Source organism: Vicugna pacos, chromosome 18, assembly GCF_048564905.1.
Source record: "Vicugna pacos chromosome 18, VicPac4, whole genome shotgun sequence".
Taxonomy (NCBI): Eukaryota; Metazoa; Chordata; class Mammalia; order Artiodactyla; family Camelidae; genus Vicugna; species Vicugna pacos.
In genome coordinates, this window is record NC_133004.1 from 20,640,994 (window position 1) to 20,668,908 (window position 27,915).

At 40.6% G+C, this 27,915-nt stretch overlaps 3 protein-coding genes across 3 annotated transcripts in view; all 3 read left to right on the forward strand.

The window, feature by feature from the left end:
• The first annotated feature begins 365 nt into the window (after positions 1 to 365).
• Positions 366 to 2,457, forward strand: LOC140687001 (ATP-binding cassette sub-family A member 17-like). Its single transcript, XM_072942136.1, has 2 exons — positions 366 to 1,801; positions 2,191 to 2,457. The coding sequence occupies exons 1-2, from the start codon at positions 1,748 to 1,750 to the stop codon at positions 2,455 to 2,457; spliced, it is 321 nt and encodes a 106-aa protein (XP_072798237.1). The 5' UTR covers positions 366 to 1,747.
• Positions 2,458 to 3,945: 1,488 nt separating this feature from the next.
• LOC140687002 (ATP-binding cassette sub-family A member 17-like) lies at positions 3,946 to 12,253 on the forward strand. Its single transcript, XM_072942137.1, has 5 exons — positions 3,946 to 3,968; positions 5,124 to 5,250; positions 6,816 to 6,978; positions 8,501 to 8,758; positions 12,189 to 12,253. The coding sequence occupies exons 1-5, from the start codon at positions 3,946 to 3,948 to the stop codon at positions 12,251 to 12,253; spliced, it is 636 nt and encodes a 211-aa protein (XP_072798238.1).
• Positions 12,254 to 13,282: 1,029 nt separating this feature from the next.
• LOC102537301 (ATP-binding cassette sub-family A member 17-like) overlaps positions 13,283 to 27,915 on the forward strand; it is a 72,618-nt gene continuing 57,985 nt past the window's right edge. Inside the window, exon 1 of the mRNA XM_072942138.1 lies at positions 13,283 to 13,384. Coding sequence (XP_072798239.1) covers positions 13,283 to 13,384 — 102 coding nt within the window. The remainder of the gene's footprint in view (positions 13,385 to 27,915) is intronic.

Sequence of the window (27,915 nt, forward strand, 5' to 3'; positions counted from 1 at the left end):
ACAAATGCCTGAAGTTGTAGGCCAATGAGTTCTGGTGTGGTGGTGTTTATCATATAAGATTATTGGAACAATAGCTGGCTAGGTAAATGTATCATTGCATTCACTATTTTTGTTCATTGAGGGGAAATTCACATAACATACTATTAGCCATTTGAAATTATACAATTCAGTCATACTTCATATATTCACAATGCTGTTTCTTTAATTTCTAATGTGCAGTGTCAGAGATACTTTAACTGGAGGAAAATGTACATAATATTTTTTTTCTCAATGCAAAAATGTTTTTCTGGAAATGAAAATCTCATTGTAGTAGTATCTAAAAATTAAAGCATATCCTACACTTGGGAAACAAAGAGTGAAAAGAGGAGGAACTTGGTGTTATCCAAAGTATTTTTCTTTCCTCACAGTCATGTCTGTTCCAACAATGTCCCTGCAAAACTGCATACCCTTTAATTAATTTCTTTCTTCTTTCAGTATTTGCTGAATGACTACCACGTGCTGGCCCTGCTGTTGTGTCTGGGAATTCAATGGTGGGGAAAAAAGGCCGAAAAATCCCTGCTTTCAGGGAGCATACAAATTCTATTAGGGGAATCAGATTAACTCAGATAAGTAAATAAATACCATGTTAAATAGTTCAAAAGTGCTAAGAGAAAAACTAATAGGGAAGATTGATACAAAGTGTTTAGTGTTTTTGAAATTTTATATAAGGTGATCAAGAAAGGTCTCACTGAGAAAGTGATTTTTAAATAAAGATCTGAAAGAAGTAGGAGAGGTAGCCATGTCCAGACGTGAGGGAAGTGTGCGCTGGGCAGCAAGTGCAAAGGTTTGAGGCAGAAGTGTATTTTCTCTGTTCTAGGACTATGACTCAGGAGCAGGGACAGGGAGGGGAAGTGAAGCAGAAGATGAGATGAGAAAGCACTAACGGGCTGTATTCCATAGAGCTTTGTAGATCATTGTAAAAGCTAGGCTCTTTCTGAGGTGAGATGGGAGCCATTATAGAGTTGTGAGCAAGGGAGTGGGTGTGACCTACTGCAGGGAAAATGGATCACCGTGTGGCAGGAGCAGGCACACTGATACCACTGTAGGGGCCATTGCAGAAATCCAGGCAATGAGATGAGGCTGTGTTGGACCAGAAGATAAGAGTAGGGGTAGTGAAAAGGGATTGAATTCTGGGTATATTTCACAAATAGAGCCAACAGGATTTGCTAACAAACTGGATGTAGGATGTGAAAGAGAGAGAGGAATCAAGAGTAACCCTGAATAACTCAAAGAATCGAATTGATAATTGAGGTGAGGAAGACTGTAGGATGATCTGTTTTAGGAGAAACATGAATAGCCCAGTTTGGACAGGGTGAGTGGAGATGACAGCAGGCAAATGGTCATTTGGGTCTAGAGTCAGAGGCGAGGTCAAGGCTGAAGATATAAATTTAGAAGTTGTCATGTAGAAAGATTTAAGCCCAAGAGACTGAGTGAGAGCACATACAGGGTGAGTACTGCTGGAAAAGAGAAGAGCCCGCAGATGGAGCCCTAGGGCACTTTAATGTTTAGAGGGTGGGGAGAGGAGGAGGAGTGAGCCAAAAAGGAACTGCTCAGAAGGGAGGAGGAAAAGTAATCCAGGATGGTGTTCTGAAAGCCTAAGAGAAGAGTTTTCAAGGATGAGAGAGTAACTCAACATTTTTATGTTATACATAACATTTCCCCCATTTTTTCCCCAACCAGTGGTGATCCCTCCTCTTCAGCTAGAAGAATGACAATGTTCAGGAATTTAAAACTTATTCTCTGGAAGAATTTCATTTTAAAGGTGGGTATGGTTATCTGTGGGGAATATGTGAGTCTCCTTGGGAGGAAGTGAATGCTTTAGTTAAGTTGGTTTTCTAATATTGGAGTAAAGAAAAAAAGAAGAACTTGACTTGTAACAAGGTGCCCTTTTCTGCAAAAATGAGCCATGTTTCCATAGGAATTCTGTTAGCCTTAATTATTGAAGATAGCATCATAGTGGCTAATACCTAGCCACTGGTGTTATAGAAAAGATAAAAGGAGATGTTTCTAGATAATTCTCATTGTATTTTTTTCTTTCTCATGTGTTGTCCAGGGATGCCGGAAGAAATGAAAGCGTTCTTAGTGGAAGGACATTCACCGTGTAGCGACTTACACTTGCGTTCTAAGATACAGCTTTTGTTTTTATTTTAGAAAAGAAAGACTCTGATAACAGTCCTTGAAGTCTTGACGCCATTGCTGTTTTCTACAATTGTAACGTACCTTCGTTTTGACAGTTTGCCAAGAAAAAGACTTCCTGTTGACCACGACACAATTGATATCACTTCACTGCCAGAATTCTTCAATCAGTTTCCTCTGAGAAATAGATTTCAACTAGTTTATATTCCTTCCAAAAGTGAAACTTTGAAGAATATCGCTGAAATGGTGGAAAAAACCTTTGATGTTGAGTTTGAAGTTTAGACATAGCAATAGGGTAAGGACAGGGAGGGCATTTTTATGAAGTATAGTTTAAAGATTTTTTTCCTGTGAGTTCTTACAGTAGTGGTTCCAATTCTGGGGACTCCGAACTCTAAAAAGTCTGCAGAGGTGGTAGCTGGGGGAAAGCAGTCCACAAGGTATTTTTATTATTTCAAACAACACTCTAGAGACTTGTGCATTTGTGTCACAAGGCTTCAAGGCTGATTAAATGTTCAGTATTTGTCTTTAACTCACTAGAATGACACTGGTTATCTCATATTAACCAGAAGCCATGATTTGCAATTATAATATGTCTCTGACTAATAAAAAACAGGACATATTCAGATTCTGAATTAGCCTTCTAACTGGTCCCTTTCTTCCTTTTCTTGTCCCATTCTCATCCAGTCTCTATATGGAGCCAGAAAGATCTTTAAAAGATTGGTAACATCTAGCCAGTCTCCTGCTTAAGCCCCTTGGGTGAGTCTGCATTGCACTAGGGTCAACCGGACCTTTCCCCAGTCTTCCTGCATCCTCTCTTCCTTCTGCTCTCACGCTTTGGTGGAGTTGCCACCTTTCTGTTCCTGGAATCTGTGAGCCTTTCCTCCCTTCTGACAGAATGCTTTGACCCCAGCTCTTCTGTGCGTTGCTCCTTCTTATCATTGAGGTTTCTGCTAAAGTGGCACTTAGGAATGTAGATTTTAGGTTTCTCACCTCTGTCTTTTTCTCTCTCACAGAACCCTGCTGGATATGTTCATAGTATTTTGATAAATATTTAATTACATTGCCAGTCATTACTTTCTGTGTGTGTCTGCCCTTCCCTGCTAGGCTTCGCCTCCATTGTTTTTCACCTGTTTTTGCGGGGGAAGGTGTAGAAAAGCTTTTTCTCTAGAGATAGTTGATCTCATTACTAAGGTGTGACTCTTCTGAATGCCTCAAGTGATCACCAGGAACTGTCTGTGTGGACAGGTCAGATCTCAAATGCCTCCTGGTCTTCTGTGGGCTCTGGGCCCCTCTTAGCTCAGACTCTCCTGTTTGCCCAGCAGGGCATGTTTTCGTGCTCACTGAAGGCATCCTCTGTGCGGACTTCTAGGTTTGTTTCCCTGCGTAGCCTGCTTTACTTGGGAACTCGGCCCTGCAACTCTCAGCCGTTTCAGACTCTTCGAACTCCAATCTCTGTCAACTCAGCCACGTAGCTGTGTTCCACTTGGGTTTCCCCTCCCTGTTCTGTGGTATGAAATGTGCTTCCAGACAGAAAACCACGGCAATCTTAGTGGCTGCCTTGTTTGTTTCCCTCTTCTCAGGAATCCTAATGCTTTGCTGCTTACTGTCCATTGTCTGAAAAACTTGATACTTTTTTCCCTGTCCAGTTTTCTCATTATTTATGTAGGAGGGTAAATTCAATCTCTATTATTCCATCATGGTCAGAAGCATAAGTCATAGTTTTTTTTTTTTAACATTCAAAATAAATTGGCTTACAGAGATTGTGTCATGATGACGGAACTGGAGGGCGGATGGTAGGTGAGTGACTCTTCACCATTTAACCTTTAGTATCATTCGAATTTTTACCATGTGCATGCCTGTTGCTTTTTAATCTAGTTAATGAATTCTCGTTAGTATTTTCAGAGACATTTGAGAAAATGTTGCCAATCCAAAAAAAAAAAAGGACCCCTATGGAAAGAAACAGAAGGAGGACTTGGAAATTAAAAATGATTATCAAAATAAGTTTCATGGATATAATAGAATGGACATGTTTGAAGTCCAGTTGGTGATCTGGAAGATAAAGGCAAGGAAGTTTCTGATAATGTAAAGCAAAGAGACAAAGAAATGGAAAATATGAAAGATGAGGGGATAGACATGAAGGGCAGGTCTGGAAGTCCCACCTTGGTCTACTCGGGTTTCTAGAAGGAAGAAAGGAGACAACTGAGGTGGGGGAATCAAAGCTACACAGAAAAGATTTCTGGAAGAGCACTGGCATTTTCAGCTTGCTAAATTTCACTAGTTACAAGCAGGAGAAATGAAAAATAGCAAATGTGGGCACGTATTAGTGACATTTCTGAACCCAGGGATTGAAGAATAGAAGTCCTACAGGCTTCTGGTTACCTACAAGGAATCAGACATCACACCCAGCAACACTGCATGCTAAATTGTGTAGTAACACCTTCAGCATTCTGAGAAAAGCATTTTCAAGGCAGATCCTGTATTAAATTGTCAATCAGATGTGAGGGCCGTTGACTGTAGAAACGATTTCTCTTGTCAGAGCAGCTATATTTCTTTATGATTTTGTTTCCCACTTTTGGTTGTTATGACCATGAAGAAAAGGCTGAAATGGAGCAATAGCTATTTTCTCATTGACATGGGCAAGAATTGAGCTCTATCTACTGTAGCCCTAAGTGCTACTTGGCTAAGAAGAACTGGAATACAAATTTTCAGAACCCCAAAGGGGTTTAGACTGTTACCATTTGACTTGTATTCCCACTGCTTGGCGTAGCTCCGCGCATCTTATACAAGATGCACTCATTTGTTTGCAGAATGATGGAGTGAACGAATGATGTTTGCCAACCCTCAGCTGAGAAGCTGGCAATCCCACGTCTCCTTCGGTAGAAAGGGAGTAGTTGAGCAGCATTTGCCTTCCTAACAGCTACTCACTGACTGGATTTTTCTCTCTGTAGTTCTAGGCTATTCTTCATGCCTTCGTCTGAAAATTACATAATTCAGGATCCCAAAGCTTTCTATGTATTGACTGGAATTGTTTTCAATCACAGCTTCAGTGACAGCAAAGAGCCCTTGCCACTCGAGGTAAGAGCATCTCTTCCATCACCGTCTTATGCTACCCAGCCTTGAGCATGAGTTCACTAAGGGGTCTTGTTACCGGAGCTGCCCCTCTGCTTTCCTCTATGTCAGCTTTGTCACCTGGTGACCATCTTATTTCCAGAGGAGATAAGAGAATCCTCCTGATTTCATCCTGGACTGTGAGAGCCCTTCCAGTTTTCAGATTCTTTAGAAGACTTTTTTGGAGCAAGCCTCTATCCTGAGAGTACAGGACGACATATGTTCAACAGCTGGGTTATAGAAGCGAGCCCTAATGCCAGACTCCGTAGTCTTGAGTCCCAGCTCTGCAGCTTCCTAACTGTGTGACCTCGGGACAGTTACTAACATTCCTGGGCCTCAGTTCCCTCATCAGTGTGGTGGGATTAATAGTACTTCCTAACTCATAGAACTGTTGTGAGGATTAAATGAATTTATACCTACAAAATGCTTAGAACAGAACCTGGAGCAGAGGCATTTTCCAGAAGGAATAGTTGTCATTACTGCTGATCTCACAGACTTCAGATATGGCAGATCTGTTTGTTTAAGGAAAAGGCAGTTTTTTAAAACATTTTTTATTGATTTATAATCATTTTACAATGTTGTGTCAAATTCCAGTGTTCAGCACAATTTTTCAGTCATTCATGGACATATACACACTCATTGTCACATTTTTTTCTCTGTGAGTTATCATAACATTTTGTGTATATTTCCCTGTGCTTAACAGTGTAATCTTGTTTATCTATTCTACAATTTTGAAATCCCAGTCTATCCCTTCCCGCCCTCCACCCCCCTGGCAACCACAAGTCTGTATTCTCTGTCTATGAGTCTATTTCTGTCCTGTATTTACGCTTTGTTTTTGTTTGTTTGTTTGTTTTTGTTTTTGTTTTTGTTTTTTAGATTCCACACATGAGCGATCTCATATGGTATTTTTCTTTCTCTTTCTGGCTTATTTCACTTAGAATAACATTCTCCAGGAGAAGGCAGTGTTTTAAACACAGGAATACTTGCCTTCTGCTTTAGGGCAGGGAAACCACTCATGGATAGCTTTTGTGTTGTGCTGTGCAGTCTGTTTTATGATCAGTTGTGAGAACTTGCATGGAATGTTGGGAGATAGAGACAAAACATTTTTCAAACACTAATGCCAGGTCCACAGAGACCATCTCACTTGATTCCACAGCACTTCTGGGGTAGGTACTGTTAACATCATTCCCATTTAACTGATGAGGAAACTGAGACAAGAAGATTAAGTAACTTGCCCAGAGCACCATGGATCCATGGATCCAAGTAGTCTGGCTTCAGAGCCTGCACTCAGAACTGTTCTGCAGGACTCCTTTCCTGATGGGGGCTCAGTAGCCCCTTGTCTGTTTCTTAGGATGGTCACAGCTGCAAGCAGGGAAGACCACTGCTGCAGTGTGCTCCCCAGCGGACGTCTACCAGGGTGGGTGCTTCTCCTTCAGTTGTAGCTGACATCAAGCACACCCTTGCTTTGTTCTGTTCCTTTTCTGAGTTCCAGGATCTCATGGCTGAATTTGTTTTCTCTTCATTTTTCACAGGTTAAGTATTACTTGTGCTTCAGTTGCTTTCAGAGGAATTATTTATTCTTGAGGCTAATATTCCATCAAGATGGCTTTCAAGGCTGGAGCACATCCTTTTTTTATCCTCCTAACCTGAGCCAAGAGCCCCGGGACTGTGGACATTCCAATGGGGGATCCCCTGGTGAGGAAGCCTACGTGTGTTGTCATGAGCATGGCAGCTTCGTCCCGTATTTATGATGCTGTTTATGTTGCTTTTGCTGTCTGAACACTTGCTAAAGTAACATTTCAGAAGAGGTGGAAGAAGTTACATTTAGAAATGTGGCATTCAGTGAAATGCTTACATTCTAGAGTAAGTTAGACCAGCAGTTACACATTTGATTGTTTTGTAATGATATTGAATTGTTTGAGGGAAGGATGGTAGCATTTTACAGAAACCAGTGCCTTCTTTACGTTTCTCTGCGTACTTTTCTGTGTATAAAAATGTGTGTTTGCCTTTGGCTTTCTGCACACCCCGGGAGGGCAGTGGGACAACGTGGAAACCCGCTCATCCTCTGTCCTTCACCATAAGCATCACATCCCTGACGAAGGCCCACGAACCAGTCCTCTCTTTGACTCGTGCCCTCCACTTCACTGTCAATTTTTGGTCTCCCTCTTTGTGAAGGGTTTAGGGTGACCTCCCTCTAGGGAACTGACTGCTCTTAGAAATTAAGCCAACAGTCTGCACCACCTTGTAGAGTGACCATGCAGTTGACAGAAGCCTTGGGCTTGTAAGCCAGCCAAATGGGAATCCAGATCCCAGGGTTTATAGTTTCATATGATTATAAAACAGATATCAGCAGTTCTGCCATGGAAAGTCTCCTACATGCAATCAAGAATACGTAAGAGTTCTCAGGATTTTGTCATCAACCATTTGTTCCTGCCTTTTTCATCCTGACATATTTGGAGGCCTGCCTAGGTCTACGCCATCAGAAAACCTTAGTCCCTTCTACTCCAGTGCTGACATACCCCAGCCTGGCTCTGCCCATATGGCTGGTGACTCTGCCTTAGAAGTGGGGCCATTATCTCTTAGGAGACTCTCAAACCAGGGATCTTTGCCTTTCAATATATTGTTCCCAAAAGCTGACCCTAGCACATTAAGTACACTATACTGAAACAAGGGTTGCTTACAGTAAAGACTGTTTTTGAGGCTTGGCAGCAAAATTCAGTGACCATAACCCTTGGACTATAGCAGTGACAACTCAGAGACAGGTCACAGCAGGTGAGGGGGGCTGTGTCTTCCTAGTGCTTTGAATGTAACCAACTCGCATGTGCTGGCTGAGCAAAACTGCAGAGGGGGCACCCTTTCCCCAATGCCTGAGTACTTAGGGGAGAAGAGGCAGCCCCACTTGGAAGGTTGTTGGATTGGATATCCCTTATTTTGTCTGTGCAGAACTCTTTTACCCATTTTCTGGTAAAAGACACAATCACGCAGCCTCAGGTGTCCCCTTGTGACTTTCTGCTCTTTCTCTCATATTGTAGCATCTTGGCTGTAGGGGTGCCTTTCCTGCTTCTCTCTGTTCGTGAGAGGCTAGCCGTGAACCTTCTGAATTGTCAGTTGTTTCGCATCTTCATTCTTTTTTTTTTCTCGCATCTTCATTCTTTTTTTTCCCTCGCATCTTCATTCTTAATCTCTTTTGCTTGCTATCCACTGTTTTCTCACATAGGATACAACAAAGAAGGCTTCCTGGCCATACAGCATGCAACAGATAAAGCCATCATGTGGCACCACGCTCTCAATGCAACGACTAAGATGTTTGAGAGCCTCAACGTGCTTGTGAAGAGATTCCCACACGGAGCCTATGTCCAGGACAGGTTCTTCCTGGTCCTGCAGGACGAGTTCCCTGTTCTCCTCATGCTCAGCTTCATCTGCATTGAGCTCATCACCATCAACTCCATTGTACTGGAGAAAGAGAAAACTAAAGGTAACTCCATCTAGGTCAGATGTGTGCCTCTCTCAGGACAGAAAGGGATGGAAGATGCTAATAAAAAACGGCCAGAGTAAGAGTGAGGCCAGGGCAGGTGAGAGGTTGCTCAGGTAACAGAGCAACCTCCAGAGTGAGTTGGAACTTGGATTAACCTGCTTGCGACTAAGGTGGTGCCATCTGTCATTACGTGAATTCTTGCTTTTAGACTGGGAGTGTCCAGCCCAGTGGTTCCTGATTTGCTAGCACACTGCCTCACACATGATAGGTGTTCAGAAAATGCTCATGGAATGACTAACTGATAACTGAGGGGATAATCATCCAAAATGAACTCAGTTGCATTTTGCTGTGAGGTACACGGGAAGCGTTCTCAGAGAAGACACAACTTAATACACGGTTGATCTTGCGGAGTTACTCCACTTTCTGCACTCCTCTGTTGGCTTATATAATCTCTCCTGTTACTTCTCACTTTTTGCACTTTCAGAAAAGTCTCCTCACTCTTTAGTTTTCTTCTCTTCTTTATTGATTCTTATGTATTAAAATAGCCTGCCAGTGGCTCCCTGAGCCATGCTTGGCCTCACCAGTGATGTCTGGTTTGCTCTGTCTTCCTGTGTACTCAGGCACAAGGAGCAGTCTCATTGCTGCTGCCTTGTGAGGCTGCGAGTGGGAGCACTTCCTCTGACATGGTGGAGAGGTAGGGAACCTGCTTTCTGCTGCGATAGGTGACAGTGGGACAGTGACCTAACTGGCAGGCCTCTCCACTGACTAAAAAACCCCAGGGAAACTAGAAACTTCCCCTGTGTTGTTGGAAACCCCTTTTAGTTCCCAGGTGTGAGAGGGAGTTTTCTCTTTCCTGTTTGTTGAATTGTTTCAGCAACAAATTGGTGGAGGGAGGGGTGGGCATCAAATACTTGCACTTAGGTCATTGATTGGTTGTGTGTTTCCTGTGTCATGCTTGAGTCTGCTATTTAGACAAGAGTTAAAGAACACTTTCGAAAAACTTAAAAATAACCACCAATGGTATTTAAAAGTAGGACACAAACCTCTTAAAACTCTGGAGAAGATAAAGAGAAAGAAAATATAGTCCCAATACTAAAAGACAGAAAACAAAGGAAATCACAACAAACAAACAAACAAATAAACAGAATAGAAAGCATAATGTTACACAAGATAGCAGAAGACCAAACATGGCAGTTATAAAATAACAGATGTCAATGGGGTTACCTTTCCTATTAAAAGGAAAAGAAATTTTAGACTAGCTCAAGAAACAAAATCCAAGTAACAAAAAATGGCATAAAACATGTTGTTAGTTGATTTAATAGTGCGTGCTTGTATACTGCACTTTCCAGGTGCTGGGCACCGCGGTAGGACCATTCATTCCTTTCACCCTCCTACCTTTTGCTTGGCCCTCCAGGTGCACTCTTCACTTTGCTCCACCCTCCACTCTGCCCTGAAGGCTGAGCTGCCCGTGGTCCAAAAGGTGCTACTATGGGGAGGCAGCCGAAGAACCTCAGAGGAAGGAAGTAGGAGGCTGAGGTCAGGGCATGTAGTGTCCCCCGACTCCAGCCCCCTCCCAACCAGTCCTTCTGGGCTCCATTTCTCTCTTAGCTGAAGGTCACTGTTCTCTCAAGATATCTTGATCCACAAGACTCTTTCCCCTTATGAGCTCTGGTAACCTCTCTTCTTTCTCACCCCTTTGGGCCCAAGATGGTAAGAACTTGCTGCTAGCCCTAGGTTTCTGCACTGTCCTGTAGTGTTTCCTGTCCCTGTGTAAGTATTTGTAATTAGGCCTCTTATAAACAAACCTTCCTCAGATTATTCTAATTTGAGTGTACTGTCTGTTTCCTTTAGGGAGCATAACTGATACACAATTCTATGAGACAACTACTACTATTCTTCTTATTTAGTAGAGGAGGTAACCTGGGGCACACAGAGATTAGTAATTGCAAGATAACTTTATACAGGACAGAGCAACTAGCAATAAAAAACAAGTTTCATTCTCAGATAAATAATTTCTCTCCCTAAGCAAAGTGAAATAGATTTCCAATAATTAACCTTCAGCTTTTCCAAGTGGAATCTTAGGTGAAATATGCCAGAGAGGCAGACGCTCTATTTCAGTGAATTGTCTGAAAAAGGTCATCCTCTGGGGAGTTTTGTAAAAGCCTTTAGCCTTGGAGGCTTGATAAGGTCATGGAGTTGGCTCCTCCTTTCTGTCCAGATGGTAGCTTGAGACTCAGCCCAAACTTTTCAGCTCTTCTTCGGTGAGGAGCCAGGAGCGGGTGAGTCATATTCCAGGAGGAGTCGTTCATATGGAATCTGTTCCATGAGGGAGAATGCCTGGGCAGAGTCTGTCCCTGGGACCAAGGTGGGAGAATAGGAGGGAGGCGGTCAACTAGTGTCACTTTCCCCTTTGAACAGAGAATATAAGCAGTATTTGTTGATCTAGTTTTGATCTGGTCTGACTATGTAAATGGGTTAAGGAGGATTAAAGTGGATTGTCTTTAAGTTGGAAGCCTGCTGGACCACCCCTCCCACCTGGCATAAGCCTTTAGCTCCAGTTGAATAGGTCCCTTTCCTATTCCTTAAATAGGTGCTAGCTGTCCCCCTGCAGCTAGGCTCCTCTGTTTGGAATGCCCTCTCCCTCAAAATTCACATTTTAGTTCACGCCCTTCAGGAAGCCTTTCTAAATTTCGTTAAGTTTTCATCCCATCTTCCCATAGCATGTTGTTCCCACTTCTATTATAGTACAGCTGGAGCTTTCTTAACTCACCTCCATGTAATCAGTTCCCAGATTAGCCGGCCCTCCATCACTTCCAAAAAGCTCTTGGCTTGGAGCGCCCAGCACGTGGCAGCTTGTGAGCTTCTCTCCCCTGCGTGCGGGCTTATCTCCGCTCACCTGCTGAGTCATGTGCTTGTCAAGGGCTGTTCCTACATCTCTTTGTACCTGTACATGTTCTAATACTTTGTCCTTTAATTAAATTTTCTATAAATGGATGAAAGGGATTGGAGTTGCCTTTGAAAATTTATTTGAATGTTTTGGAAAGATTCAGTAATGCAGATTTAGTAAGCCTTCAGTAAAGATTTTTACAGAACTCCCCAGTGGACGACCTTTTTCAGGCAATTCGCCGAAATAGAGCGTATGCCTCTCTGGCATATTTCATCTAAGATTCCACTTGGAAAAGCTGAAGCTTAATTATTGGAAATTTGTTTCACTTTGCTTGGGGAGAAATATTATTTATCTGATAATGAAGCCAGTTTTCTATTGCTAGTTGTACTGTACTGTATAAAGTTATCTTGCAACATGCTTTCTCTAAAAGCATGATAGTAAATTTCTTGCGGGTAAAACCACCATAAAATTTGGGGGAAAAGATGACAAAAGCCTGGGAAGAGTCTGTACTAGGCTGATTCACACCTGTATTTATGTCCTCAGTACACTTTCACGACTGTGATCCTGGAGTGAGCTTTACAGTGGATGTGACACTTGTGCTCCAATGAGCAGGCCCACACTTTGAAAGAAGAGTTCATGTTCTGACATCAGAATACTGGCACACCTTACACATTCGTGTGTTACATAAAATTTTAAGTCATGTGCGTATCATTTTTGTGATTCTCTGGTTTAACCAAGTTGTTTTTGATCTATTGACCTATTACCAGATCCAATCTTAAAAGAGAAATGCGCTGCTTCTACACTTAGGGTGTGCAGGATACAGGGTTAGTATCATATGTATCTCCAGTACTAGGTTGTGAACTTCTGGAAGGCAGTAGCTCTGCATGGTACCCAGTGTAGTGCTTTGCATTTATTCACTTATCAAACATTTATCGAGTTACTTATATTTATCAGACATGTGCATTAGAGGTGCAGATATAAATCACAGTCCTTTCCCTCAGGCGATTCATGGCAATAAAGCCACATGTTACGAAAGAATCCCAAGTACTAAGGTAATGGGATGTGTAGATATGATGGCTGTGTGGAGGATGGCAAAACTGACCGGAGAAGACTTCGCAGGGCAAGTAATTCTTGAACTAGGTTTTGAAAATTTAGCAAGATTTCACTAGGTAAAGATAGGATGGGAGGAAAAAGAGAACAACATGTGTGAGAAGAAAAAAAGAAAAAGACACGGTGTGTTCAGTGAAATTAGAGGAAGTGTTTTGCTGACCAGAGCACAGGATGCTGAGGAGTTTAGATTCTATCCTCAAGGACACAGGAGCCATTCGCTTATATCAGTGTTCAATAAATGAATGAACTAACAGTATACTGACCATTACAAATGAAGAATAATTTTAACCCAAGGCCTATCTCTACCAGATAAACACCACTCTCTGGTTTGTGAGTCTCTTTCCAACTCACTCAGCCTCCATCACCCCATGATCCACCTCTTCCTAGGAAACACTTGTGACCCTTCATCCCAGACTCCTCGAGTTTCAGTAACAGACAGCTAAACCAGGCCAGCTGAAACTGAGCATCCGACTGTGTAACATCTGTTTTTTTTTTTTTTTTGCTTTTTCTAGGAGTACACATGTAAGATGGGACTGCACAACTGGCAGCACTGGGTTGCTTGGTTCATCGTGTTCTTCATTTGGGCCTTCATTGTTGTTCCTTTCATGATCATTCTCTTCTGCATAGAGGTACATGTCTCTTGTCTTTCAGGATGTGCTGGGCTATGAAGACATGGGGAGAAAATTTGGTGTGGTATGGGTGGTGGTGCTGAGATTCAGTAGATGATGAAAACAGTTATTGATGAACATTTAAAAAAATCTCAGGTTAATATGTGGTGGTGTTTGCTAAAACCTTGGGAGATGAAGCTTTTAAACTTTATCATCTGGGAGAGCTTTGCCCTCCCTTCAGTTCCTTGGTCTTCAAGTAGTGGACGTGGGTACGGTTAATTTATTAGGAAAGTGGAATTCCAGAAGATGTATTTTATAAACTTTAAAACATTGCAAATTTTGTGCTCCATAAATAATTGAAAATAGTTATTGTAAAACATAAAGGCATTCTTTTATGCCCAAGGTATCTTGTTAATTTTTCCTTTTATGCTGTCAGTAGAATTTAGTGTTCCAATTCCCTAACTTGTGTTTAATAACTAAATTACAGTAATATGAACATATGAAAATTTATCTTCTAAATTATCAGAATTGGAGTACTTTGGACAAAGGAAGGCAAGAAAATCCAGACAATATGGCAAAATATGTAAAACAAAGAAAATGGCCAGAAAGCAATAAAAAGAGGAGATATATGATATTAAAAGGGACACTAAAATTATTTGCAATAGTTTTAATGGTAAATGGGAAAGCTCTCTTTTTAAAGAATTTTGGGGATGGTAATTAAGTTATTTATTTATAATTTTTTAAAATGGAGGTATGCGGGATTAAACCCACAACCTCATTCAAGCTAAGCATGAACTCTACCATTGAGCTATACTCTCCCCCCAAAAAACTCCTATTAAAGCAAAAAACAAATTCATATTGGGCCAAAAATTGAATTCAAACTCAAACTTTCCTTAAAAAAAGATACATGTGCAAAGCACAGTTTATAGATGGTAATGGAAGCTAGATCAAAGGTCTGCCTTAAAAATCTATATTGTTTTGTTTAAGATAACCTTGTTTTTTAAATAATGCATTGTTTTAACAATGCAATGTCTTATCTTCATTCTTTCATGTAAAAATTATGTGTATCTGTTATTGTTTTGTAGGTAAACTATGCAGCAGTGTTCAGAAACAGTGACCCTACTTTGATATTTGTTTTTCTTTTTAACATTTTTTTGAGTAATAGTCATTTTACAATGTTTTGTCAAATTCTAGTGTAGAGCACAATTTTTCAGTTATATATGAACATATATATATTCATTGTCACATTTTTTTCACTATGAGCTACCACAAGATCTTGTTTATATTTCCCTGTGCTATACAGTATAATCATGTTTATCTATTCTGCATTTTAAAATCCCAGTATGTCCCTTCCCACCCCCCACCCCCTTGGCAACCACAAGTTTGTATTCTATGTCTATGAGTCTGTTTCTGTTTTGTATTTATGTTTTGTTTTGTTTTTAGATTCCTCATATGAGTGATCTCATATGGTATTTTTCTGTTTCTTTCTGGCTTACTTCACTTAGAATGACACTCTCCAGGAACATCCATGTTGCTGCAAATGGCGGTATGTTGTCAGTTTTTATGGCTGAATAGTATTCCATCGTATAAATATATCGCATCTTCTTTACTCAGTCATCTGTTGATGGACATTTAAGCTGTTTCCATGTCTTGGCTATTGTAAATAGTGCTGCTATGAACATTGGGGTGCAGGTGTCATTTTAAAGTAGTGTTCCTTCTGGATTTATGCCCAGGAGTGGGATTCCTGGGTCCTATGGTAAGTCTATTCCTAGTCTTTTGAGGAATCTCCATACTGTTTTCCACAATGGCTTTCCTTGCTTCCCTCTCCCACTCTTAAAGATTTAGATGTCTTCTTTTACAATTTTGTGTTTATTCTTTTTGTAATTCATGGCAGTTATCTCCTTTCCAGTTATGAGTTTCTCATTTTTGTAGCATCCTTCTTATTTTCTATTTAGAGTAGACCTGTCAATATTTCTTTTAGCATGGGTTTAGTGTTGCTAAACTTCTTTAGTTTTTGCTTGTCTGTGAAGTTCTTTATCTCTCCTTCTATTCTAAAGGATAGCCTTGCTGGATAGAGTATCCTAGGCTGCATCTTTTTTTCATTCAGGACTTTAAATATATCTTGCCACTCCCTTCTGGCCTGTAGTGTTTGTGTAGAGAAATCAGCTGAGAGCCTTATGGGGGTTCCCTTGTAACTCACTCTTTGTTTTTCTCTTGCTGCCTTTAGGATCATTTCTTTATCCTTGACTCTGGCCATCTTGATTATAATATGTCTTGGTGTGGGTCTGTTTCTGTTCTTCCTGTTTGGGACCCTCTGAGCCTCCTGTACTTGGATATCTGATTCCTTTAGGTTTGGGAAGTTTTCAGTCATGATTTCTTCAAATACCTTTTCAATCCCCTTTGTTCTTTCTTCCCCTTCTGGAACCCCTATTATGCATAGATTGGCACACTTTATATTATCCCATGGGTCCCTTATATTGTTTTCATTGTTTTTTATTTGTTTTTCTTTCAGCTTTTCTGATTGGGTGCTTTCTGTTGTCCTGTCTTCTAGGTCACTTACGTGTTCCTCTGCATTATCTAGCCTGCTTTGTACAGCCTTCAGGTCAGCTCTCATCTCAGCAAATGAGTTTACTAATTCTACTTGGTTCTTCTTTATAGCTTCTATTTCATTTTTGACATATTTTATATCTGTAAACACTATTTCTTTTAGTTCCTTCAGTACTTTGATCACTCCTTTTTTGAAATCTTGATCTAGTAGGGCATCAATGTCTATTTCCTTGATCGTGCTTTCAGGGGATTTCTCTTATCTTTTAATTGGGGGTGGTTCCTCTGCTTCTTCATATTGCTCATCTCTCTCTGGCACTGTGGCTTAAGGAGTATCAGTTATCTAGTTCTCCTGGAGACGCTGTGCTCTTAATGATTTTATTGAGAGGTCTTTGTGTCTTTGGCCTGTTTGGTGAACTCAGCTTGCTGTTTCCAGAGGCCCTCTGTTGGCGCTCTCTTCTGTGCTGCTCCCAGTGGCTGTTGGCTAGCAGATCGCACCCATTTCCAACACTGGGTCAGGTGCTGAACTCTTATCCGGTGGGCGGGTGGGTCACTCCCTCTCTGGATGCCGCAGTCAGGTGCTAAACTCTGGGGAGGCAGGTGGGCGGATCGCGCCCCCTCCCAGCACCCTGGTCAGGTGCTGCGTTCCTGCCTGTTGCTCTGCTGCACTGAGCAGCTGCCTGCTCCATGCAGCTGCCTGCTCCGCCTTGGGTCCACTCCGAAGGCGAAGGCGGGCTCAGTGAAGACCACAGAATGGCCCCACCCCTGCTCCAGGCCAATCTCAGCTCCTCGTTTGTCTTGGTGGCATGAGTTCTCTGAGGTGCCAGAGCAGAAAGATCCTATCTGCCTCTGGCTGTAAACAAGTCTCAGTCCTGCCCAGGAGGTTGCGGAGCCCCCGGGCGGATTCAGGGCTCGGCCCCTCCCCTGCCCGAACACTGCGCACAGGAGGAGATGGCGGCTGTGGCTGCGCCCCGCCTCTCTTCTCGCGAGAAGCTCCAGTAATGGCGGCGCACATCTGAGGAGACAAAGGCTATGGCGCCCCTCCCTCCAGGGCACACCAGCCTTGTTGCTTTGCTTTTTTTTTTACAATTTATGGGGGACCGAGGTTGTTCTGCTCCGTATCCTCTCCCAACCTCGGCGCGCAGCCCCCTGCCGTCCCCCGGGGCCGCCTCAGCACAGCCGCCCCCGTCCTCCGCCTGGTTTGGGTGGCCTGTCCTGGCCCCAGCTGCCGGCTCGCGTCTCGGGCTGGGTGTCGTGGGGACCCTCTGTGCCCGTTTAACTCAGTTCTGTCGGTCAAGGGGTGCTTGGGGCAGATCTGAACCTCGGAGGTTCCGCCTCCATCCCACTGGCCTGTCCGTTGGAGAGGGGAGACCCAGCGAACAAGTGCCATTCCTCCTTTGCTGCTCCCTCCCTGCGGGATTGGTCTCGCACTGTTTTGCTTTTTGTTCTTTTTTCCTTTTTTCCTACCAGAGTTTTGGCGTCTTTGTCTTTCGAAGAGGGCAGTGTTCTGTCGGAGTTTGGCAGGTGCTCTGGTTGGCTGAGTGGGTCCGTAGATGTGAGTTTTGGTGTATTTGTGGGAGAGGGTGAGCTGCAAGCATCCTTCTATTCCGCCATCTTGCTTCTTCCTGATATTTGTTTTTCTAATGTGTTTTGCCCTTGCCACAAGTTTCTTTGCATTTATGATCAGCATATTCTTCAAAAAAGGTGAGTCCTGATACAATTTTCTGTCAGCGAGTGTGTTTATGACTTCTTTTTTCTGCTATCATTGCTATTCACATTACCTGTGGCATTATATATTGTTCCTTCAGAGTTAGGTTTTCACTTTTATGGTGATTTTTAACAATGGAATTATTCTATTTCCCATTAAAGACTTAGGGAATCATCTCCTTATATATGCTTTTATGCTTCACTTGGCTTCCACATATTTTTTCAAGTGGATGCAAGCCCCGTTTTGGAAGGAAATAAGGGGTAAGACATCCATGGCAGATAATTTTCCAGGTCTTGATTGTGAAGTTGGGCATAATAGTAGGGTACATAACATAGTAAGAAAGAAATTCTTGGGATTTTGGTTCTGTCAGGAAGGGTGTTACCTCTAAAATGACAGGTAGAACTAATGAACCATAAAGGACAAAAATAGTAGGAAGTGGAGTCCAAGTCAGAGTGCAGGAGAATTGAGTTGTGGTTCAACCAAAAGAGGTGTATGTAGATAGAAACATTAATGGCAGACAGGTCCAGCAGTTGGTGACCACCCCCAAAAAGAGAGTTTTAGAGGACGGGCAGAAATCAAAATATGGTATAAATGAAGCCAGGCAGTTTATTATTTATATTTGTGAATGTTTTAATCAAATAGTGTTTCTAATACGTGGAACCTGGAAAATATTGGCTCTACCAAGATGGGGATGGATTCTTTGAGAGGCCAAATGGGCCTGGACACTGTGTCCTGATTAAGATTCTATGCCTTATTTCCCACTTCTCCTGCTATTGTTTTAGGTTGGGCATGGCAGGGGTGTTGGTCAAGTAAGTTATGTGGGGAACTTGGAGCAGGTATATCAAAGGATGCCTGAAACTTGAGGCTGAAGGAACGCTGAAGGTTGAAATCTGAAAAGTTGAACTTGCATTCAAGTACAAGAAATAAACAGAGTGTGGGAAATAAAAGACAAAACCAGTGAGGTCAGAAGCACAATAAATCAGGACCAGAATGAGGAGCAATTATCAGGGAAGAGTGCCAAGCAAAAGCGAAATATACTACATAACTCAAAATTGATGATCAATTGATTTTTGACAAAGAGGCTAGGACAACTGAACAGACAAGAAATAGTCTGTTAAACTAATGGTGCTGGAACAACTAGATTATCCACAAATAAAACAGTGAAGTTGAACCTCTACATCACATCATACACAGAATTAACTCCAAGTGGATTATAAACCTAAATGTAAGAAATAACTAAACTATAAAACTCTTGAAAGAAAATACAGGAGTAAACCTTCGTGATCTTGGGTTAGACAGTGATTTCTTAGGTATGACACCAAAAGCCCAAGTGGTAAAAGAGAAGATTGATAAGTTGGACTTCATCAACATTAAAAACTTGTATACTTCAAAGGACACCATCAAGAAAGTGAAAAGAAAACCTACAGATGGAGAAAACATCTGCAAGTAAAATATATCATAAAAGATTTGTATCCAGAAGAAATAAGGAAACCTTACAACTCAAAAATAAAAGCACAGATGTTTCTAACTCATTCTATAGGCAGCATTACCTTGATACCAAAGCCAGAAAAGACATCATAATAAAACTACAGACCAGTACCCCTTATGACTAACAAAGGGGAAAGCCTCAACAAAATACTAGTAAATTAGATCTAGCAGCATTTTAAAAGGATTATACACTATACCAAGTGGGATTTATCCCAGGGATGCAAGAATGATCCAACAGATGAAAGGCGATCAATGTAATACACCACTTAATAGAATGAAGAGAAAAACATGTTTTATTCATTTTTATTTATCACAGTTGATAAAAGCTTGTGACAAAATCCAACACCTCTCATGATTAAAAAAATTTTTTAACGAACCAGGATATAAAGGAACTTCCTCAATCTGATAGTGAGCATTTGTGAAGACCCCACAGCTAGCATTGTGTTCTGTGGTGAAAGATTGAAAGCCTTCCCCCTAAAATCAGGAACAAGAAAGGGATACACACTCTCCCCTCTGCTAGTCAACATTGTACTAGAAGTTCAAGCCAGAGCAATTAAGAAATAAAAAGCATGCAATTTGAGAGGAAGAAGTAAAAGTATCTCTAGTCAAGGATGACAATATCTTATGTTTAGAAAGTCCTAAAGTATCTACAAAAGGAACTCTTAAAGAGTTTATAAATGAATTCAGCAAATTTGCAGGACACAAGATCAACACACAAAAATCAGTTGTTTTTTTATACACTAGCAATGAACATTCTGAAAAGGAAATCAAGAAAACAATTCCACTTGTACTAGCACCCAAAATAAAATACCTAGAAATAAATCTGACCACGGAGAGGAAAGACTTGTACAACCGAAAACTACAAAGCATTGCGAAAAGAAATCAGAGAAGACTTAATGAAAAGACATCCCAAGTTCTTTGTGGATTGGAAGACTTAAGATGGCAACACTTCCTGAATTGATCTACAGATTCAATTCAATCTCTATTAAAATCCCAACTGCCTTTTTCTCAGAAATGGATGAACGGATCATAAAATTCTTATGGAACTGCAAAAAGCCAAAACAATTTTGAAAAAAAAAGTTGAAGGACTCACACTTCATGATTTCAAACTTACTACCAAGCTATAGAGATCAAAACAGTATAGTACTGGCATAAGGGTAGACATACAGATCAATGGAATAGAATTGAGAATCTAGAAATAACTCATACATCTAATTGCCAGCTGATTTTTGACAAGGGTGCCAAAGCCATCCGATAGGGAAAGAATAGTCTCTTTAACAAAGGATGTCAGCACAACTGGAATGCAACTTGGACTTCTACCTCACTTCATTCCATATGATGGCTGAATAATATTCCCCACATTTTGTTTATCCATTCGTCTGTTGATGAACACTGAGTTGTTTCAACCATTTGGCTATTGTGAATAATGCTGTTATGAACATTCATATACAAGTATCTGTTTGAATCCGTTTTCAGTTCCTTAGGGTATATACTTAGTGTAATCACTGGGCCATATGGTAATTCTCTTTAACTTTCTGAGGCATCAGCAAATTATTTTCCACATAAGCTGCACAATTTTGCATTCCCATCAGCAATACATGAGGGTTTCAATTTCTTTGGAGAAATGTCTATTCAAGTCCTTTGCCTACTTTTTATTTGCATTTTTTTGTTGACATTGAATTATAGGAGGTCTTTATGCATTTTGGATATTAATTCCTTAGTAGATACATGATTTGGAAATATTTTCTTCCATTCTGCGAATAGCTTTTTTACTCTCTTGATGGTGTCTTTTGATGCATGAAAGTTTTTAAAATGTTGAAGTCCAGTGTATCTATTTTTTCTATCATTGCCTGTTTTGTTGGTGTCATACTTAAGAAATTGTTGCCAAATCCAAGGTTATGAGGATTTTCCACTAAATTTTCTTCTAGGAGTTTTACGGTTTTATCTTATGTTTAGATCTTTGATCCATTTTGAATTAATTTTTGTGTATGTTATAAGGTAAGGGTCCCACTTCATTCTTTTGCATGTAGATATCCAGTTTTCCCTGCAACATTTGTTGAAAGGCTGTCTGTTTTGCCATTGAATACTCTTGGCATCCTTGTCAAAAATCAATTGATCATATTTGTGAGGGTTTATTTTCAGGCTCTCTGTTATATCCCATTGGTCTTTATATCTAGAGTTTGCAAAGGATTGGTGTCAATTCATCTTTAAGTGTTTGGTAGAATTCACCAGAGAGACCATCTGAATCATGAGTTTTCTTTGCTAGGACAGAACCTGAGAGACCTGTAGGACACTATCAAACATACAAACATACAAACATACACATCACAAGGGTCCTAGAATGAGAAGAGATTGAGAAAAGAAACAGAAAAAATATTTGAGGAAATAATGGCTGAAAACTCCCTAAATATGATGAAATACATGAACACAAGCCCAAGAAGCTTAATGAACTCCAAGCAAGATAAGTTCAAAGAGACCCACAGCAAGAGTCATTCCAATTTTCAAAACCCAAAGACAAAAGAGAGCATTTTGAAAGCAGCAAGAGAGAAGACTCCCCACATACAAGTGATCCTCAATAAGATTAACAGCTGATTTCTCTACAGAGTCTATGCAATCCTGAAGGTAGTGAAATGATATTTTAAATCTTGAAAGGAAAAAAAAAACCTCAACTAAGAATTCTATATCTGGCAAAAAAAATCCCTCAGGAATTATGGAGAAATTAAGATACTTTCAGATAAACAAAAGCTGAGAGAGTTTGTTACTAGTAGGCCTTCCCTTCCCTGCTAAAGGGAATTCTTCTGGCTGAAATGAAAAGCCACTAGACAGTAACTCTAAGCCATATGAAGAGATAAAGACCACTGGTTAAGTTAACTAAAGTCAATGGCCAACAGGTACGTGAAAAGATGTTCAACATTGCTACTTATTCAAGAAATGCAAATCAGAATTACGATGAGGTGTCACCTCACATTAGTCGGAATGGCCACCATCAAGAAGTCTACAAATAATAAATGCTGGAGAGGGTGTGGAGAAAAGGAACTCTTCGACGCTGTTGGTGAGAATGTAATTTGGTGCAGCCACTGTGGAAAACAGTATGGAGGTTCCTTAAAAAAACTAAAAATAAAGTTACCATGTAATCTAGCAATTCCAGTCCTGGGCATATATCTGGAAAAGATGAGAACTCCCACTTGAAAATACCTGATTCCTAGTGTTCAATCAACATTATTTATGATAGCTAAGACATGGAAGCAGCCTAAGTGTCCATCAACAGATGAATGGATAAAGAAGATGTGGTATACATGTACAATAGAATATTACTCAGTCATAAAAAAGAATGAAACAACACCATTTGCAGCAACATGGGTGGACCTAGAGTTTATCATACTAAGTGAAGTAAGTCAGAGAAGGACAAATATTGTATGATTATATGATATCACTTACATATGGAATCTAAAAAATAGTAAAAATGAACTTACTTGCAAAACAGAAACAGACTCACAGACGTAGAAAACAAACTTTTAGTCCCCAAAGGGGAAGGATGGGGAAGGAATAAATTAGGAGTGTGGATTAACAGATACACAATACCATATACAAAATAGATAAACAACATGCATGTACTGTATAGCACAGGGAACTATGTTCAATATCTTGTAATAATAACCTATAGTGGAAAAGAATCAGAAAGAGAAAGAGAACTGAATCACTTTGCTATACACCTGAAACCACAACAATATTGTGAATCAATTATACTTCAAAAAAAATTTTTAAAGGTAACTAAAGCCAATATTATTGTACTTCTGGTTTGCAACTCCTGTTTTTTTCCTAAACAATTTATAAGTCCAATACATAAAACTATTTATAAACCTATGTTAATGGGCACACAATGTATGAATATATAATCTGTCACAATAACACTGTAAAGGGGGAGGGACGGAGATGTGTATGAGCAGTGTTTGCATACTATTGAACGTAGGTGGTATTATTTAAATTTGGCTGTTGTAGGTTTAAGATGTTAATTATTATATAGTTTGGACTTTTAAGCCATGTGTGTTACTTTCCTATGACTGCTATAACAATCTACTACATACTCCGTGGCTGAAAATGACACATATTTATTATCTTACAACAACACCTAAAGTCTCAAGTGTATTTCTGTGGGCTAAAAGTAAGGTGTAATCTCAACTGAGATTATCAGACTTTGGTTCGATTGTTTTTTTCCTGCAAATCTGGAGCCATTGTGCTTAGAGCCTGGGAAACGTTGAAACCTTGACTCATCATTTACTAGTTCCATGATATTGAGCAAATTTATTTAATGTGGCAAAACCTCAGTTCCTTCCTCTGAAAAACAGGGAGGTTATGGCAATTAAATAAGATACTGTATATAAAGTGCTTGCTGCAGCGCCAGGAAACGCTTAATAGATGCTATATAATCTACCACTCATCTTTGTAGACGAGGATTTTCCTTGCAGGAGATGTTATTAATGCAGTATTAGACAGAGGATGTTTTAGGCAGTTAAATGGTTCTGCTTTTCTTGAGGGGAGGGGTAAGGATTGGTTTATTTTTTAAGTGCTGCAAATGCTCTTAGTCTTTCAATAGTGAAAGTGCAAGTATAAAAGGTTTCTGTCAAAATTTCTTGAAGGATGGCTCCCCTTCTGAAATCATAAAACATCGCTTCTCGGCCTTTTGGCTAAGATCAAGTGAAATCGTAAAACAAATACAAAGATGCTGTCCTTATCACGGCAGGGGAACGGGGCTTGCATCATGCTTCTTCGTGTGTTGTTGATGGAACTATTTTTATTTCTTCCCTCTGAATTTGCAGCTCACATTGCAACCGCCTCAGGAGGCATCATCTTCTTCCTCACCTACCTTCTGTACCTGTATATCACTTTCAGCTACATCCACAGGAGCCACTTCCAAAAGATTGCCCTTTGTCTCCTCTCAAGTGTTGCCATGGCACTGGGAGTCCGACTAATCTCCGCATTGGAGACAAAAGGTGAGCTGCCTTGATGTTTTGCCATTTGCTGACTGGCAAAGCTGACCTTCCTTTCCAAATAAACAACTTGCTCATGTCATTCAGCATTGTGCACGTTTGCAGTGTACTTCATCTGTGGCAGGTACTGTAAGGAACACTAAAGAAATATAGAGTAAGATTCACACCATGCAGCGTACAAGGTAGTTTGGGAAGAAAGACTAAAGTATATTATTGATTTGGGGAATTATGTGCCTATATAATTGTATAGGTATAAAATATAGAGACTTATGATTAGACATTCAAATAACACTTTAGAACTTTATAGATAATATCATGCATTCCATACTTTATTCTCCTAGGCTTCAGTGTTGGTCTTCTTTCACAAGTTGGTCCAGGGGACCTTCCATCAGAGATTTTCTAGCTCCCTTACAACCTCCACAATTTGGGGTTGGAAGCACAACCCCAAGTTTTCATTGTCTCATTGTTTGAAGAACTTCTCAGAATACCTGCAGTCATTGCAGAAGATTGTGGCCAGCATATAAGTCAAAATGTAGGACCCACTGAGCTCTGTGGGGTTTTAGTACTTGCTGAATGGAGCTGTTCCACATTGCAGGGGTACTAAGATGATCTGCTGTGAACACTCTAGCAAGTGCTTTCATCGCTCAGTGTTAACTTTTACCACCAGAGTCACCTAAGTCCCAAATGATACAGCTTGTTTTAGCAGCAGGTAGCAAGAATAGGAGTTATAAGTTGGATCTAGTTTGCGGGTCCCCTTACTGCAAGTGGGATAATCTCCAATGACTGGTTAGAGGCATCACCTACCAATGAATTTCTTTATTAAGTTATAATTGTCTAAATGGCTTAAGGGAGCTTAAAATTTAATAAAGGATGTTAACTTGACCAGAATTTATTGAAAATGAGTAGTTTTCTTTAACAAAACAATATTGGGACCATGATTTACAAATACTTATGGGGGAATAAGATTTGAAATGGTATCTGTAATTTCTTACATGTTAGTGATGAATAAAGGTACTTTATGGAGCATATCTGTTTGAAGTTGAGGAAACTTAGGTGAGTGGTTGGACTGGATGAGCTGTTAGATTTGTTCCCATGCTAAGATTCTCTTGGTTTGGAGGCACTCCGCCCTCATAGAATTTATGATCAATGTTCCTTCCTGAAAGGCACAGGGTAGCTCACAAATGCTGTCTGCTGTTACCGCTGAAGGAGATGTAAATGCAGATGATCATAAGCAGGTAAAAATTGCTAAGGATATAACTGATGAAATGTTAGAAATCCAAGGGCAGTATTGCTTATTTAAATCCTCATACTTTTCACTGGATTAGATTTTTCTATTCATCTGACCTATCTGTTCAAATCAGATTGCAGGCCTTATAGTGAGTGAATAGGCAGAATTCCTCTGTGCTTTTTCTCAGTAAGTCTAGTGCAGAACTTTCATTTCCAATCTTGAGCAGAGTTCACTGTTTGCAACATGAATCAGAGCTCTGGCTGTATGGCAGAAATATTTTGGCCTCTTCTTAAAATCAGAACCCATGCATTTGTGGAGCAGCTGGGTTTGTCACTGGAGACTTCCATTTATCGACTTATTTGTTAATTTATTATTTACTAGATCGGTTTTAGTATTGAAGAGGCCCAATAAATAGCACCCTTATCCCCTCCTTAATTTCTGAGCCAATTGAGAAACAAAACAGAGATGTCATCGTATTAATACCAAAATATCCTTTTATAACTAATTAGGATGATGTTGCTTAGTGTGAGAGTCAGGTGGACCTGCTGGTTCCCTGCCTCACAGTGTCCTCTTTGGGACAATCCATCTGAGACAAAGATTAAGCCAGCAGGCCAGACACACTAATTCAGCTGCCTTTCACTTCCTGGAGTGGAAAGAAACAAAATTTCACCCCTCCTCTGGTTTAGGTACCCCAACAAATTAGCTAGATCCAGTTGTCAAATGTGGATCTTGTTGCTTATCAGAAATAGGAGTATTCTACTTCTGTGGGGAGAGTAAGCCGTGGGCAGGAGGCCAGCAGATTTAGAGAAAAATCCCCCCTCATGGAAAGCTGAGCAGTGGCGAAGAGGCACTAGCATCCAGTGACAGTAAACTGCGAGAGCAGGCATCTCGTCTGCTTTGTTTACCACTCTCGGTCCTCAGTGTCTAAACTGTGGTCTGATAAAATGTAGGCACCCAGTATGTATTTGTTAAGTGAATGAATGAATGGATGGATAGGATTGGCTTTCTGGTGGGGAAGTGCCCTAATCAAGGTTCTACTGAGAGGGGAAAAACCGAAAGGGCTTCCTAAGGAGTCTTTAAAAGGAAAGTTATCTAGTCTTCCATTTCCAATAATTGTGTCTAGGTTATCTAGATCATCCCTCCTGTTGAAAATAATGGGAAAAAATGGGATAAATTTTAATCTCTTAAGAACATCCTTTAAGAAAAGCAAAGTGTTCACACATGATGGTGAAGAACCACTAGGCCAAAACCTTAGGGAAACTTGTGACCCCAAAAGGTAAACAGCACCAAAACCACTTTATGCTCAGAGGTCATTTGCTAACAGGAAACCCTTGGGCTTCCATTTGCACAGCCTTTTGAGGCAAGGGAGCTCGACATCAAGGCCCAGGTCCCCACCCAGGTAGAGAGCATAACAGGAGACCCTCCTGACAGTAACCTGGGCCCCAGAGACAAATTCACTAGCCACAGGTTAGGCTCTCTGTGACACAAACTCTGAGATGGAGTTTAGTATGCAACTTGTTTATTAGGGAATAGCCTTGGGATCAATTCCTGTAGAAGGAAAGAGATTCAAACAAGATTAGTCACAGCTACAATGCAGCACTGGCAGCCTTGAGGAGTTACGAGAGAAAATGGCCCATCTGAGCATCCTGCACTGGGCTGAAATGGCCTGGCCTGTACACCTCTGCCTCCATCAGCCACTGGTCATGGGCAACCCAGGAAAGGGCATGACCCAGGGCTGGGCAGCTCTGCAGCTGAGAGGTCCCTGAAGAGGCTGCAAGCTGCAAGCCCTCAGCACAGCACTCCTGAAAACTGAAGCAACAATTTTCTTGAAGGGGATCAGGGAAGTTCATCTCTGTGTTCATATGCTCACCCCATCATAACCAAGAGAATCTTGGGGAAGGTTATCATGGTGCTGACCATATACAAGAGAAAAAAAACAAAAGAGAAAATTGTCCCTGAGAAACTGTTACACATTAGTTCTTTGGTGGATTTGTAGTCCAGGTTCATCTTGTATGAGGAGTCTCAAGCAGTGAACTGATTTTAGGGGGTCCTGGAATGATAGAGCCCCCAGCCAGGTTCCTGGCAGAAGCACTTTCTTCCTATATCATGGTGAACCCTCACAAATAGTTTTTTAAGGGCAATAAGCAACATAGTAAAAAAATAATTAAAAACATAATGACATAAACCACCATGAATGAGAAGCAACAGAAACAAGAGAAAGTAGAAACAGATTCACAAAGGTTTCACATTTTTTAATGATCAGAACACAGATGATTAAACAATAGTGCTTATTACATGTTTTTCATAAAAGCAAGCTTGAAAATATCTGCAAGAATAGGAACTAAGTGACCCAGAAATATGAAAAAGAAGGATGAAATACTTCTCTTGAAATGTAAAATACAATCAACAAAACAAAAAACTTAATGGATGGGTTAACGGTAGATTTGAAATAGCCGAGAAGAGGATTAGTGAACTGGACGTAGGTTCGAAGAAATAATCTAGATGGCAGCACAGAAAATTAAAAAGATTAAAAATATGCAAGAAAAGAATGAGAAGGGCTTACATACATTTTAGTAGAGTTCCAATAGCAAAAAAA

Bases quoted from the DNA above. Each gene is read 5' to 3' on its own strand.
- LOC140687001 (XM_072942136.1), top strand. From the start codon at position 1,748: ATGACAATGTTCAGGAATTTAAAACTTATTCTCTGGAAGAATTTCATT. The intron at 1,802-2,190 runs GTGGGTATGGTT...TTTTTATTTTAG, and splicing joins GGAAGAATTTCATTTTAAAG to AAAAGAAAGACTCTGATAAC.
- LOC140687002 (XM_072942137.1), top strand. From the start codon at position 3,946: ATGACGGAACTGGAGGGCGGATG. The intron at 6,979-8,500 runs GTGAGGAAGCCT...TTTCTCACATAG, and splicing joins TTCCAATGGGGGATCCCCTG to GATACAACAAAGAAGGCTTC. The intron at 8,759-12,188 runs GTAACTCCATCT...TTATGTCCTCAG, and splicing joins GGAGAAAGAGAAAACTAAAG to TACACTTTCACGACTGTGAT.